The following is a 15,366-nucleotide window of genomic DNA, read 5'->3' as shown; positions in this document are numbered from 1 at the left end:
TTTCAGCCACTCCCTCACGCCTAAGAGCATTCTGGCAAGGAAGGCGTTCAGTCCTGTGTTTCTTACAAGATGGCGGTCATCTGCTTTGTAGGTGTATATGGCAAGGTTGGAGAGATTGGTCTGGCCTTTTCTTTCTGAAATTGAAGGTCTTGAGATGAGGAGAAAAATGTCACAAGACCCAGGTTCCACCTCAAATGCTACTGCCATGAAGGTTGAATCAATTTCCTGTTTCATAAAATGTGGATGGTAGTACTTTCCCAAGGGTGTTGTGAAGGTCAAGTAAGATAAAGTTTATGGAAGTTCTTTATTAGTAATAAAATACTAGGTGAATGTTAGTATTTACAGGAAATCTTAGTAATATCTTTCTGTCCTTTCTCTTAACTTCAGACATTCAGGATCATTAGCTCAGTCATTGTCCCAGTTATCTTGGCCTGTTTCTTCCTTCTTAACCCCACCCTCTTTTGTCTTAGAAGGCCTGGATTGGAAGAAGGAGCCAGGGACCAGGGAAAATTCTGCTAATGCTTGTGCTTGGAGCTCTTGGCTCAGTCCCCAGAGACCCAGTACACAAAGGGATGAGGCCCCACGCTTTGTAGATCTTTCTCTTTTAAGGCTGCCCAGCCATGTCTCTGCCATCAGCCAGGTGACCCAGAAGGCCCAAGAAACCAAAGGATGATGAGGCTTATTAGATGTTCTTCCTCATGTGTCAGCTTCTCTGGTCCTTCTCCACTTAGTGACCTGTGGTTAGAAGACTTGCAGTTGGTTAACTGGACTCCATTTTTTTCTGCCTCTTAAGTCAACTTCCTCTCAGTTCCAAAGGAAATACTCCCTATTCTGCCTTTCAGACCATGCCTAGCTCTTGCTCCCTGGACTGAAATAAACAAGCCATCTGGTTATTCCGTGTGGAAACTGCCACAGTGATATACAAATACCTGACCTCTGTCCAAATGAATCACTGGATTTGACACTGTGGATCACCCTGACTGAAATGAAGGGGTAGGTGGGCAAGAAAATGCTGCAGAAGGGGATGTACGGGGATGGATTTGACCTTAGCAGTGCCCAGGGGAGGGATGGTGGGTCCAGCAGGAATATTTGCCCAGTAGGTCCCTGGGCAGATGTTAGCTCTCAGCATCAGCGTCTTAAAGCTGACAGCACCTTATGAGGTTAAGTGCTGGGTAGCCCTGAGGCTTCTGCCTGAACAGGGATTGTTCTCTGCTTTGATGACTGCCTCTAGCACCTTCCTACTTTTTTGAAAGATTAGAGGAAGGGGAGCAGTTGAAAAGCTCAAGTTCTGCAACCGCCCCCCCCCCCAAGAGGTTCCAGCCTTCACATCTCAGTAGAAAGGCTTCCACTGTTTCCTAGAGCCACCCTCATTTCTACTCACTCCCCATTTCCTGTCCTTCCCCCTTTTCGTCCTGGGAGCCATTCGGTAAACATTTGTGGCTGTCTGGATGAGGGATGAGGCACAGCAGACCGCAGGGAGTTTACCAGCCAGAAAAGCCCGTCCTCTGTGCTCTCCCCTCATCCCAGAGGCGGCCTCTACCTGCCTGCCTGTCCCTTCACACCTGGCTGGGTACCCCACTGATTCGGGTGAGGACACTGCCTCAGGGTGGATGTGGCCCATGTGGGAGAGGAGGAATGCAACAGAAAGGTTCCCCCCAAAAGAGAAACCTTGTGCATCAGCCTCCCCCCTCCTTGCCCACACACTCAGATTGGCATCTGGGCATCCCAAGTGCCACCCACTGCAGGATTTCCAGCTCCTCAGAGCACAGAGGCGTCTGGAAGGTTGCAGTACAGAGAGCAGTCCAGGGCCTCTTGTGATGATCTGTGAGAAGGAGAGAGCCCAACATGCCCTTCGTCCTCGTCTGTGGCCTATTGAACACAGTCATCCTTTTCAAACAAGGGCACAAATCGGTGTAGCCCACTCTGGTTTTGCCTTTATATCGGAATCCAAGTGATGTTTCAAACTAGAGATGCTTTTCCTTTCTGCATTCTGTCTTTGTAGCCTCCTTATTAGATAGGAGGTGAGGTCGCGTGGTGAGGTTGGTTGAGGACAATTCAGAGAACACAACAGGGCAGCAGGTGCACAGCGGGCTGTGTCCCTTGCTCTGAAGCACAGAGTTGCTGCCACTTTGAACCTTGAACGTCTTCCAGACCCACTTTGCCCAGGCCCCAAGGTTAAGTTTTGTGCCTGGCAGATAGTCCATCAGAGCCTTAGGACAATGGCCCTCAGACCCCGCTGCTCCCTGCCCACCCATGTTGGCTCTGGAAACTCCACAGAAAGAGGGTGGTATGGGCTCCTTCCTGACTTTGGTAGCCAAAGGTAATGCATGACCTTTCCCTGGGCCTCCTTCCCCACCTGCACTAGGATCACAATGATCCCAGGTGCCCCAGAGGTGCCCCAGTTGCCTGAGAAGGGCTTTGTGTCCAGAGGGTGAATGATGCCTTTCAGAGAGCAGGATTTCACCACAGTGTGTGTGTGCGGAGGGGGGTGGAGCACAGGCACAGGGATTCAGCAGCTTCTTGGCAGCCTATTAAGTTGACAAGTTCACATACAGCTGCTGGAGACCAAGGCATCAGGTGTTAATGGTCTGAATGTCTCTCTTAAGCTACCTGTGAGAACAAAGATGGTGTCATTAATGAGGGGTTTTTAAAATGTTTTCTTCTCAGATTTCAAAACATGAGTTGGAGTTCTATGGAGAGACTATATTTTGGGAAAATATACTATTCATAGAAATATGTATAATCATCAGCAATCATTTTAGTATACTGTCAGAAGAAAAAATAATTGGCTCAGCAGCTTTTTCTGGGAGGTCAGCCATTGTGAGTTTCCCCTCCTTTCCTGAGACGCCACTGCTCAGATAAACCTGCTGGTGACTGGTGCAGACAAATCCACGAGAGGCCAGCGTCGTCCCCCCGCCCTCTGCCACCCCCTTGCTGTGCGGTCCGGGGCAGTCTCCCCAGCCCAGGACATAACACCTTCTCCCACTGGCCTCCCTCCCCTCTCCAGAAAAGCTATTCTTCCTCTGAGAATGCTTTGCAGAACCAAGGCTGTCCCCATTTCTGGGTGACTGCTATCTATCATTGTGAAGATTGTTTTCAAATATTAATACGCCGAGGTTAATAATAAGACTCTTCCCTCCCCGTGCCGTGCAGTCTGAGTGAGCCACGGTAATAGCCTCCTCCATCTTTGGGACATTCCTGTGGGCTGTCCGCTTCGTTCCCAAGGGCAGGCCGTGGCCCCAGACCTTGACGGTGCTGACGGTTCCCAGGGCAGCTGGTATCCGCTTCCCCCTCCTCCACCTGGGCTCCCCCTGCATGCTGCCAGGCTGAAGAGGTGCCAGGAGTGGTGTTTGTTTCCAAACATCTGTAGCGGTTGCTCATTTTCCCTTTTTATTGTGTCACTGAGAGAGAATGACAGGAAAGCTGGTAGCAGCTGAGTCTCTGGGAGCATTTTGTCTCTAAACCCTTTGGCCTTCAGACTCTGGAAACCGGATCAACAGGGGATCTCATTTTACAGTCCAGTGAGAAGGAAGTAGATCAAATAATCACACGTGTGTCTCTGTACATGTAGACATATGTTCATGATGACGAATTAGGATGAATTCCATAAAGATTTACTGAGAACTACAAGTTTCTAACATAACCTACGGCCTATAACTCACCCAAGGAGGAGTGGGGCTTGTTGGAGTGAGCGCATGGGGAAGGAGGGGTGGAGATGGGAGGGGCAGGCAGGAGCCGCATCACAGGGGCCTCACAGGCCATGGGTATCTTCAGGGTCCTGGCAGGAAGCAGCCGGCAACTCAGAAAGTTGGCTGAGGAGTTTACTGAGGAGACTATTTGCAAAGGAGTGGCTTGGTCAAAGGACCAAAGGGTGGGAGCCTGCAGCAGGGAGAGCTGGAGGCTCTCAGGATGAAGGACGGAGCCACTCCTACAGCCATCAAAGGGCTCCTGCAGGGAAGTGGCATGCTTACATTTGGGTTGTTAAATATCACTGACTTCAGTGGGGGGAGCAGGTCATGGGGAGGCTGGGCAAAAGTCTGGGAAGATGGCAGCGTGAGCCAGCTTGGGGGCCATAGACAGGGAGAAGTGGCCCATCCTCACATTGTCATCCTTCTGCTCTTGGAGCCATCATGGGCTTTCCCGAGTTAGGTGACCTTGGCCAAGTCACTTTTCTGCTCCTCACCTGGAAAACAAGGGGCTTGAGCCAGATGATGCACAAAGACTTTCCAGCTCTGGCCGCCCGGGAAGAAACCACCTGTTAGAGTAGCGCTCACCATATGCCTCTACCCTGAACCCTGGAGCTTCGGTTCCTGGCTTAGGGAAAGGGAATAATCAATCCTTTTTAGCAAATCAGTAGATTCCCCAGAAATTCTCTTGGTTCGCTAAAGGCTAGGCTGAAACCGAGTCCTGGACCATCTCGACTTCTGTGGCCTCATGTTCTCAGGGAGTGTCATCTCTCCTTGCAGCCACCACCTGCATGCATGACAGTGCTTGGTGCTCTCACAGCTGCTGAGTGGTCTCAGCGCTCTTTATCCAGATGATCTCACTGACCCCTACCCACTCTGAAGTAAGCAGGGGAGAGCTATCACCATGCCCCTTCATAGATGCGGGAGGCTGCCCAGCAGGAAGCGCCAGGACAGAATCCCAGGGACTTAAAATCATCCCAGTGCCATTAGGGCAACCGCACGTGGGCTTTCTTGAATACCCTTCAGACCTGCGTTATCTCCTCCTTTGCATCGCACCCAGGACACCCCTTCCCATTTTCCTTCCCTTTCTCCTTCCGTCTTACAGCCTCTGAATGCTAGCATCTGCGGACCAGCCGACCCTTGCTCCGCCCTTGTCCCGCTCAGCTCTGGCCAATTCGTTTCCACAGGTCACGTGTCAGTTGGGGCCGTGGCACCTCAAGCAGAGACTTCTGCAGCTGTCTCCCAGCTGGCGCCCTGGCCTCTCCTCACCCAGTCCCATTTCCACAGGGCACTTAGAAGCATTGTCCTCCAACAAATTTTTAGTGAGGTGTTGCTTCACTTAAGAACCTCCAGGGGCGCCTGGGTGGCTCAGTTGTTAAGTGTCTGCCTTCAGATCCCAGGGTCCTGGGATCAAGCCCCGCATCGGGCTCCCTGTTCAGCGGTGGTGGGGGGCCTGCTTCTCCCTCTCCCTCTGCCTGCAGCTCCCCCTGCTTGTGCGCTTGCTCGCTCTCTCTTTCTGTCAAATAAATAAATAAAATCTTAAAAAAAAAAAAGACCTCCGGGCTTTTCTTTACCTGGAGTATAGGGTTCAAATTCCCTTGACTGTCCTTCAGATTCTTTGCTCTGGGTCTCACCCTCACCCCCTGTACGTGCACACACATGCACACACACACACACACACACACACACACACATTTGCCCGTGTCTACCTTGAGGCCTTTGAACAAGACCCCCCCTTCCTTCCCTGCCATTCTAAAACCATGATCATCTTCGAACCTCACATCCAAATTAACCTTCTTCAGAAACATTTTTTAAAAATCTAAACTGGATATAATAACTTGCTTTCTTTTCCTACTATATGTAAAGACCCTATTTTATTTTAAAAACAATAGGATGAATACTTCTATATCTTTAAACATTTTTATTTCCCAAAAATATATATTTAGTATAGAAAAGATTAGAAAAATAGATAAAAAAGGGAAAACTAGGGACATTGTTAATGACCCATACAGATATTTTAATGCCTATAAATACATGACCATGTGTAAAGTGTGTAAATATTTAAACATTATCTATAATATTATAATCTTAGAATTCTTCTCACTGAGCAGTATACTGTGAATCTTTTTTTTTTTAAGATTTTATTTATTTATTTGACAGAGACACAGCGAGAGAGGGAACACAAGCAGGGGGAGTGGGAGAGGGAGAAGCAGGCTTCCTGCTGAGCAGGGAGCCCGATGTGGGGACGAAGGCAGATGCTTAACAACTGAGCCACCCAGGCGCCCCGTGAATATCTTTTCATGTCTATAAACATGCAGAGTATAATTTTCATGGCCATATAGTCTTCCTTTGTATTACTGTACACAAGTCTAGTTAACCAGCATCTTAGTGTCCAACTCTGCTCACTTTTAAAGTCAGTCTTATGTGCTGTATTCTTGCCTTTGCACATATGTAATAAGCATCCTAGAGTTCTCTCTCAGAATCAACCCTAGCTAGATTTTAGGTCTTGTAGGTGGGGGAATCCTGTTCTAGCCTTTCACAATACTAGTGTTATGGAAGTTGGTTGGCTGAAAGAAAAGTTCCTCTCCAAACAAACTATAGGGTAGAATTTGTACTACCAACATTGTTTATGATGTGTCCCTGAGGATCTGCCCCTCCGCTCGGCTTTATAGGATTGCCGTCTGTATCTTCGAGGTTTGTCACACGTTCATGGGAGTTCAAGTATCACTCACTCAGGTTCCCAAAGCTCTTGGCTTCCTGGCATGAGAAGGAGAGAGATCTGAAGCTGTAAACCTACAAAGGGCTCAACGTTAAATGATTGGCTTCAGGCCCAGGCTAGTGGTCCATGGGCCTTGCGTGGTGCCTCCTCGCCCTCTTGTCTTTCTGACCACCCAGCCTTACCCATACCTTAGGCCTGGGTGCTGGTAAAAATGCAGGCTTCCTCAAAAAAACAAAAACAAAAAACCTCTGTAACTTTTCATCAGTCATTTATTCCTCAGGGTTTATGAGCTTTATATCCTATTTTTCTCCATGACATCTGTTGTTTCTTATTATGAAAGAAATACATGTTCATTGCAGCAATTTTAGAAACTATAGATAAGCAAAAAGAAAAGTCACCCACAGTCTTACCGCTCAGCTATAACAACATCCAGCTGAAGCTTTCATTTTTAAATGGATATTAAAAATTATAAAACCAGGGTCATATTATGCATATAATTTTATAATCTGAACTTTCCCTTAAAATGTATTCTAATATCCTTTCTTGCCACTGAAAGGTCTTCTACAACCTTATTAATATCTTTATAAGTACCAAAATGATCATATAATCCTGTTTTGAATACTTAGGTTGCTATTCTCTATTCTTGAGAGTTTTTTTTTTTTTAATTTTATTGTGTTATGATAGTGACCATACAATACATCATTGGTTTTTGGTGTGGTGATCCACGATCCATTGTTTTCATATAACACTCAGTGCTCCATGCAGTACGTGCCCTCCTTAATACCCATCACCGGGCTAACCCATCCCCCCTCCCCTCTAAAACCCTGTTTGTCTCTCAGAGTCCATAGTGAGAGCAGATTTTTAACAGACAAAAGAGGGAGAGAGATGAAGCACTCAAGGAATTTTATAGGAAGCTATGGCAGGAATGACTAGATGGGCCTGGACCTGGGTGATTAAGGTAGATAAGATATTTCAACCTTACCATTTGACTTAAGAATAGCCAATGTGTAATAAAGCTTCTATTTTAAAACAGCCCCACCTGGGACTTCCGATAACAAACTTGCCAGATGCCCGTGATGTCAGGAAGTGAAGCAGGTACCGCAGTAGGTGGGGCCAGTGACAGGTGTGCTGTGGCCAAGGGAGGAGGGAAGTTGAAGGAAGAGCCGAGAGGAAGCCTAGAGAAGGTATCACACAGGAGAGGGAAAGAGCCTTGACCCCAGGAGGAGAGCCCTGTGCTTTAAAACAACCGTTGCGGATATTCAGAGGGCCAGACCTCGGAGAGTAGCTCTGTGGTGGTCAGGGAGGCAGAGGGAAACTCTCCCTCCTGGGCTCTGTTCTCAGGAGGTGGAGGGGGTGTTCCTCACCTCGTAAACCTTCTCCCTCTCTCCCTTCCCCCTCTCTTGTGGCTCAGCTGGTTAACCATGCTTGTGATTTTTGGTGAAAAGTTCTGAGGCAAGACACAAGGCAACTGGGCTATCTTGGAGAGAGGAGGAGAAAAAACAGTTTAATATTTTCTTTAGAAAAGGAAAAATGGGGGGGCACCTGAGTGGCTCAGTCGTTAAGCGTCTGCCTTCGGCTCAGGTCATGATCCCAGGGTCCTGGGATCGAGCCCCACATCGGGCTCCCTGCTCCGCGGGAAGCCTGCTTCTCCCTCTCCCACTCCCCCTGCTTGTGTTCCCTCTCTCACTGTGGCTCTCTGTCAAATAAATAAACAAAATAGTGAAAAAAGAAAAGGAAAAATGTATTTCTCTATTGAATAAATAATATGTACATCCAGTGGGTGATGCTCAAAAGATGCATAAAATAGTTTTATTCCCACCTTGGTCCCCCCAGATACCCAATTCTTTTCCCATAACCAGTGTTATCAGTTTCTCATGTAACTTTCCAGGAATATTTGATGCATATATTACCAAATGGTCTATATTATTTCTCCCAGCTTTTTTTTTTTTTTACTATACATTGTTCTATAATGTGCTTTCCCCCCACCCAAGATATATTGAAGATTGTTTTATTGCTATTAATACATAAACAACCTCATTTTTTTTAATAGCAATTAAGTATTCCAGTGTATGGACATACAGTTTTAATTTAACCAGTCTCCTATTGGTGAACATTTTCATTGCTTCCAGTCTTTGTCTCTTTTTAAAAATGCAATGAATAAACTTATATATCGATTATTTCCCAATGTATGAGTTTATCTGTAGGACATATTCCTAGAAGTGGAATTACTGAATATATAATTCTGACCATTCTTGGCAAAATTGTTTCTTATACCTTCTCTAGCAACATATGAATGTTTTCATTCCCCACACCCTTAACCAAACACTGTATTTTATCAGACTTTCCATCTGTGCCCACCCAATAAGTGAAACGGTGTCTTGATGTACTGTCATTGTACTTTTTGGCTTTTAATATGAAAAATTTCAAACATACAAAAAAATACAGATAGAAGTATAATGAATCATCACCTCGACTTAACAACTGTTCACTTTTTGCCATATTTGCTTGTCCATTTAGGGGGTTTGAAGTATTTTTAAAGTAAATTGAAGATTGTCACAACATTTTACCCCTAATACTTTAATATGTACCTCTGAAAAACAAGAACATTTCCCACCTAACCATAATACCACTATTACACCAAGCTTTACCCCTAGCTTAAAGCTATGTGCTGGCAAAAATGCAAACTGAATAAAATTAACATCAACTCTAATATAACGTAATACCCACTTAATATTCAGATTTTCCCAGTTGTCTCAAAAATGTCTTTTATGATTAATGCGCTCAGACTAATTAAGGACCATTTATTAAAATTTTTGTATATGTTTATACTTTTAATTTGTACTTCTATGAATAGCTTGGACAATTTTCTACACATTTAAGAGATTTTACAGTTTTTTTGTTAACTTTTTGTTCACATACATATGTCCATTTTGCTATTGGATTGTGGGTCCTTTTCCTCATTAATTTGTATATGTTCCTTATATCCTAAGTGAATTGGCTCTTTGTGACGTGAGTTCCAAATATCTTTAGTCATTTGTTTGACTTTGCTTACGGTATTCTAACCCACACAAGTTTTTTGTTTTTTTTTTTTTAATTTTAATTAAGAGGAGCAGAAATTTTGCCTGAAGTTTTTTTTTTTAATGTAGTTGAACTTTTCAATATTTTATTTTATGACTTTTGAATTTTGTGTCCTATACCAGCATTATTAAAAAAAAATACATTCAACCATGATTTGGTATTTTTATGGTTTCATTTTTACATTTCAGTTTTTATCCAAATGAAATTATCCTGGACCATGAGGTATATATTTAAGTTAATTTTTCCTGGATGGCATCTAGTTTTGTCCGCACCTTTTATCCAATAATCCTTCTTTCCCCTTTATATCTGAAATACCATGTCTATCAGATATTAAATGCCTATCTGTGCTTGGAACTATTTCTGTTCCATCAATGTGTCTATTCATATTCTATCTAGTAGCACAAGTTTTATCATTGTACCTTTATGCTGTGCTTTACTATCTGATAGAAAAAGCACTTGGGAAGGTCTGTTACTCTTCTTTAGGAATTTTCCTAGCTATTTTTGTTTTCCCAATGAATTTCTCATAGCTTCTCTAGTTTTCCCCAAATTATATAATTTAAATATAGCTAAAATAATATTCAATATATAGATTAATTTAGGGTAAACTGACAACTTTATGATATTGAGTTTTCCTATTCAAGCTTCGGATGTGCCTTTCTACACACATGTTCAAATCTTTTGTATGCCTCAGGGGCCTTTTCAGGTTTTCTTTATGTAGGTTTTACACACTTCTTTTTAAGCTGAAACACTGTTTTTTGGGGGTTTTTTTTAAGATTTTATTTATTTATTTGACAGAGAGAGAGACAGTGAGAGAGGGAACACAAGCAGGGGGAGTGGGAGAGGGAGAAGCAGGCTTCTCACCAAGCAGGGAGCCTGATGCGGGGCTCGATCCCAGGACCCTGGGACCATGACCTGAGCTGAAGGCAGATGCTTAACGACTGAGCCACCCAGGCGCCCCTGAAACACTGTTTTTTTAAATTATCACTGAGGGCCTTATAAACTAGTATTTCAGGAAAATATCCTGCCATCCCTTCAGTGGTATCTTTTGCCTCTAGGATTAAATCTAAACTTAGCCTTTCATTCAGGGCTTTCCATATTCAGCTAAAAACCTATTTTCCGCATGTTTCCTGCTTACCTGTAGCTACCCAGTGGCCCCCGAGAAAGCTCCATCCTTCCATGCTATCTGTCTGGGCACGTCTTGCCTCCCTGGCTCCCCTCCTCCTCTGCTTGTCCAAAGTGGCTTTCTTCATGAGACCGCCCCCCGCCCACCACCACCACCTACCGCTTGACTATTCCAATTAGAAATGACCTCTTTCCTCTTTGGCCCATGACCATTTATCTGGTAATTAATCCAGTATCACCTTGTGACAGCTTTTGTATTATTAAAATGAACTGCCTTTTAGCTCTTGTGTGGTTGCAAAATTAACTGCTGTGGGTTTTTGTCTTGTTTCCTCAACGAGATCATGAGCCTCTTGAGGAGAGGGAGCCTGCCTTGTGCCCCGCACAGCATCCAGGACAGGACCCTGCATGTTGTAATCACAGTGGTAGTGATGTTAACAGTGATGAGGACGTTTACAGCTAGCTTTCTGCGTGCCAGGCACTGTTCTAAACACTTTCCATGTATAAACTCACTTACTAGTGGATAAATATTTGAGTTTTGGTATTGTGGGTTTATTTGACCTCAAACCAAACCTTTGAGAAGGAGTGTAAAAGGAAGAGCACCCAGTCACAATATCCAGACACTTATTCTAGCTGGCTGTTCAGAGAAGAGGGTGAGTTTTCTAGGAGAAGCCCTGACATGTAGGGGAGGACTGAGGATGGCCACAGCCTGGGAAGGAAAGAAAGAGGAAGAAGAACAGGCAGGAATGGAGATGCCCTAAGCTTGAGGGCAGCAGAAGCATCAGGGTTTTCTGAGGCTCTGGCTTTGAGTTGAGCCATGCTGGTGGATTTGCTCCCTTTTCCTGCACTGGCAGGGTTAGGAGTCTGGAAATAAGGTCTGACCCCTAGCCGGACCTTGCTGAGCCTCCATTCCACAGAGGGTCACTGCAAGCTGGCCCAGGTTCCCTGGGGAAAGCAAGCCCCATGCATGGCCACTGCCCCAGCCTGTCCCCACCAGCCGGGTTCCCACCCCAGCTGGCCCTGGACCACCCGCCTCTCCTGCACTTGGAAGGCTCCTGATGAGCGCCTGGGCCATGCTCGGAGTGAATGTGCTGAGCATGCCAATGTGGGACAGCCAGAGCAAACAGCTAATGGAAATTATTTCCCACCCCTGGGCCTTTTCTCTCCTCAGGCTCATCATTAGCTTCTCAGAATCTTTCCCGTGTCTCTACACTGCAGAATGTTTCGGGTGCTGGGGATTCTGGGCAATTTCACCCTAGCCTCCAAGTAAAAGGCAGCCAGGAAGCTGCCTCCCTGAGCTCTAAACTGTGGCTCCAACATTTTGGGGTCCAGGAGGCTTCATTTGTATGTTGAGAACTGGGGAGGTCTAAGGTCAGTTAGGACACATCAGTACCGATCTGTGTGCCAGGCCAGCGGCCAAGAATTGAATCCCACATCCCCGGCTAAAAGCACTTCCTTACCCTTTGTCAAGCACAAATAAAAGGGTTTCAGCACCTGTGTAATGAAATTTTTGGATTCTTAAAAACAGGAAAAGGAGAAAGGAAGAAAGCACTTTAGGTTTTTGATACACTGATCTCTAGAGGGGCTAGAACTTTCAGCCCCTTGGTCAAAGCTCCACCATCAGTTGGAAGAGCTAGCGCCTTCTTTAAACAGATCTAGTTTCTAGGGAAGGCACCATGGGGTTGTGGCTGGCTCTGCTGAATCCAGACATGCCCCAGAATAAATGCCAGTGCGTCATTGAATCTTCAGTTACATTTTACTGAACAGTCCTTGAAATCAGGAAAGTGGTTTAATTTGCTGCCAACAAAAGAGTAAGGAGAGTTTTTCCCCTGAAACTCTGCCCAGAGGTCCAGGTTGAAGGGATTGCCATTTTAATTTTATATGTGAGACTTAGAGAGTAGTGGTATTTTTCCTCTTTGTGGAAGTCTTATTTAGATGGCTGCCATTGAAGTCTTTCTATGGGACACCAGGGCTTATCTTCTTTATAATAGAGTGTGTCTGCCTCAAGGAGAGGGCTGTCTTTCCTGTCCTTGAGTCCCACCTCCCCCCAGAGCCTGGCACCTCTCCGTTATACAGTAAACATTGGCTGAATGAATGAAGAAGTGAATAAAGTGTCTGAGTTCCTAACACCAAAATAGCAGTGTAATAGGAAGGCATCTGACGCTATGCGCCTCAGGAACTGCGAAAAATTATATCCTTGAGCCCACGCTGCTGGGCTCCTCTTTTTGTTGTTGTTCAGTCAGGTATTTAATAATTCAACAAGCCAACCCTGCCACGGTTTGGGCTCGGCCGAGCGGACATTGAGTCTGCTCCCAGGGCGCTGGCATTCCTCCTGGCTGGGCTGCTCTGAGTCTGCCCTCGCTGTGCCCGACCCCCCACACGCCCTCCCCAGGGATCCTCTGTGGCCGGAGGCCCAGCCCCACTGCCAGGTCAGCTCCTGCACCAGACTGCCTGCAGCCTCTTGCCACAAACTCTTCACTGAAGCCAACAGAACAAGAGTTCACCCCTCCTCCCCTCTTCTCCCCCTTTGTTTCTCTTTTCTGCCACTCTCCTCGCTCTCGCTTTACCTTCCACCCCTCCCCCACTCTTTCTGCCATCCTAGTTTTCGCCCTCTGTCCGGCATCTTGTTCAAGCCTCCCAGCCCTAACTGGACAGGTTACCAGCATCTAACTTACAGATGTGCAAAGAGGTAGCTCTCCTGAGCTGGGACAGCATGGGCGAGAAGCCTGCTTTGGGCTGGTGCTGATTTAGAGTGGGGATGTCATGTCAGCTTCTCAGGTCTGAAGATGGAGAACCCCTGCCGTTCTGGGGGTGAGAGATCCAGCATAACGCAATGGCTAGCCCCCAACCCAAGCCTCCCTTATCCCTAACCTCGTGTGGATCACACATTCCCCTTGCCTTGCTCATCATTCTTCTCTGCCTACCAGGAGCTCCTTGAGGGCAGGCGGTTGGTTTTACTTTTATGAATTATCAGACCTAGCCCAAGCCTGCCACCAACAGGAGCTGAATAAATGTGCAATCGACTACAATACAGCTCTGGAGCGCTTACTGTATACCAGGCTCTGGGCCTTAGGGATATAGAAGTGAACCAGACAAGACTTCGCTAGGCTGGAGGTACCTACACTCTTGCAGGAGAGATGGGCTTTCAACTCTTATGAATGTGAAGCGAGATCTTAATAAGAAATGCATATGCAGGGATGAGGGCACACACGGGGAGGCCTAACCTCGCCAAGGGGTCAGGAAAAGCTTTTCAGAGAAGCTCTGACTCCTACCAGACAAATAGGAGTTGGGTGGAGGGGGCTGGAGAGGGGAAGGGCAAGAGAGACCATTCTAAGCAGAGGGAATATTGGTTGGATAGGTAGACGGGTGACCCTGGCATTGAAATCCGAGCTCGCCACTGCAGCGGGACAGCATTCTGTCAGGCACAGGAAACAGGTGGCTGAATGAGGGGTGCATAGCCATTGTGCTTAGAATGTGGTGGTGGAATTTATCTCTTCATTGTCCCAGTCACGGCACATGGACCCATGTCGCCCAAGGCTACAGCCTGATCACAGATGTTCCTAGGAAGGGAGTGGGATAGATACATCCACCTCCCCTGACAAGGAGAGACAGGGGACCCTGGAATTAAGAGGAAACCCTTCAGCCCGTTGCACATTGACACTGCCAACCTTGGGCACCTCACCCAAGACTCTTCTCCCCACTCAGATGAGCGGGAAGTTGTTCAGAAGAAGACCTTCACGAAATGGGTGAACTCGAACCTGGCTCGCGTGCCCTGCCGCATCACTGACCTCTACAAGGACCTGCGGGATGGGCGGATGCTCATCAAGCTGCTGGAGGTGCTCTCTGGAGAGATGCTGGTAAAAGCCCCTTTCCCCGAACCCTGTGGCTGGTGTTGTGCCCCCTCTTTAGAAAAGACATGACTGGGGATGTTTCCAGTTCTCGTGGCCTTCAAGGTTTCTCCCTCTTCTTTTGGGAGGTTTCATTACTTACTGATGTGAGATGTCCGTGTGGCTTACTGAGTTCTCTGACCTCTTGTCAGAATGCATTGCCTCTTGGCCATTCCCACCTCTTCATGCTTCTCCCAAAAGCCACGCAGAGCTCTTGATTCCTCCACTGGGGGGCCAGGCATCTGTGGCCGGCCTGCAGTGGACCCGCCCTCAGCCTCCTCACGCAGGCTAAGATGGATTTTGTTACCCAGCTGGAGAAATTGACATCCTTCTTGGAACCAAGAGAAGAGCATGGAAGATATTTTCCTAAAAGTGTGTCCTATCACTCTTACAAGTGGAAATGTAGTATAGGCCCTCTCCATTGTGACCTACCTGGCAGTAATGTTGTCTCTGAGGGAGAACCAGATTAAGGTTCAAGTTTTGCTCAGTCACTTCCATCATAACCTTGGGTCTGTCAGTCAGGAACTTCTTTTCCTTGTTTCCTCTAAGGATAAAATGATACCTGTACCTGATGAGGTACTAAGATCCTCGGGGTTTGAATGAAAACATACCACATTCTTCCATTGGCTTTTTCAACTCCAGGCTGCTGCCTCTTATAGAAAGAGTTACCACTGGGAACCCTTCACATGATGTGGTTATTTCTCGGTGGTGGTCCCCTTAAGTTTTGGCTGGAGCCATTCAGAGGTGGGGAGGTTGGATGGTGGGATGGCCCCCGTTATTAATTCCCCAAACAAAAAGCCACTCTTACCACCGGCAGTTAATAGTTCTTAGAACTGTGCCTGGCATGTAATAAGTGCTCAATTAACTATTTGTTGTG

The 15,366-nt window shown here is 46.4% G+C and overlaps 1 protein-coding gene across 1 annotated transcript in view; it reads left to right on the top strand.

Annotated features, from left to right (window-relative positions):
- The window catches only part of SPTB (spectrin beta, erythrocytic), a 119,022-nt gene that overhangs the window by 58,482 nt on the left and 45,174 nt on the right, over window positions 1-15,366 (top strand). The window contains exon 3 of the mRNA XM_032405305.1: window positions 14,308-14,459. Within this exon, the coding sequence (XP_032261196.1) occupies window positions 14,308-14,459 (152 nt within the window). The remainder of the gene's footprint in view (window positions 1-14,307; window positions 14,460-15,366) is intronic.

This window comes from Phoca vitulina, unplaced genomic scaffold (genome assembly GCF_004348235.1).
Source record: "Phoca vitulina isolate PV1807 unplaced genomic scaffold, GSC_HSeal_1.0 scaffold7, whole genome shotgun sequence".
Classification (NCBI taxonomy): domain Eukaryota; kingdom Metazoa; phylum Chordata; class Mammalia; order Carnivora; family Phocidae; genus Phoca; species Phoca vitulina.
This window is presented reverse-complemented; position numbering and strand designations above follow the sequence as displayed.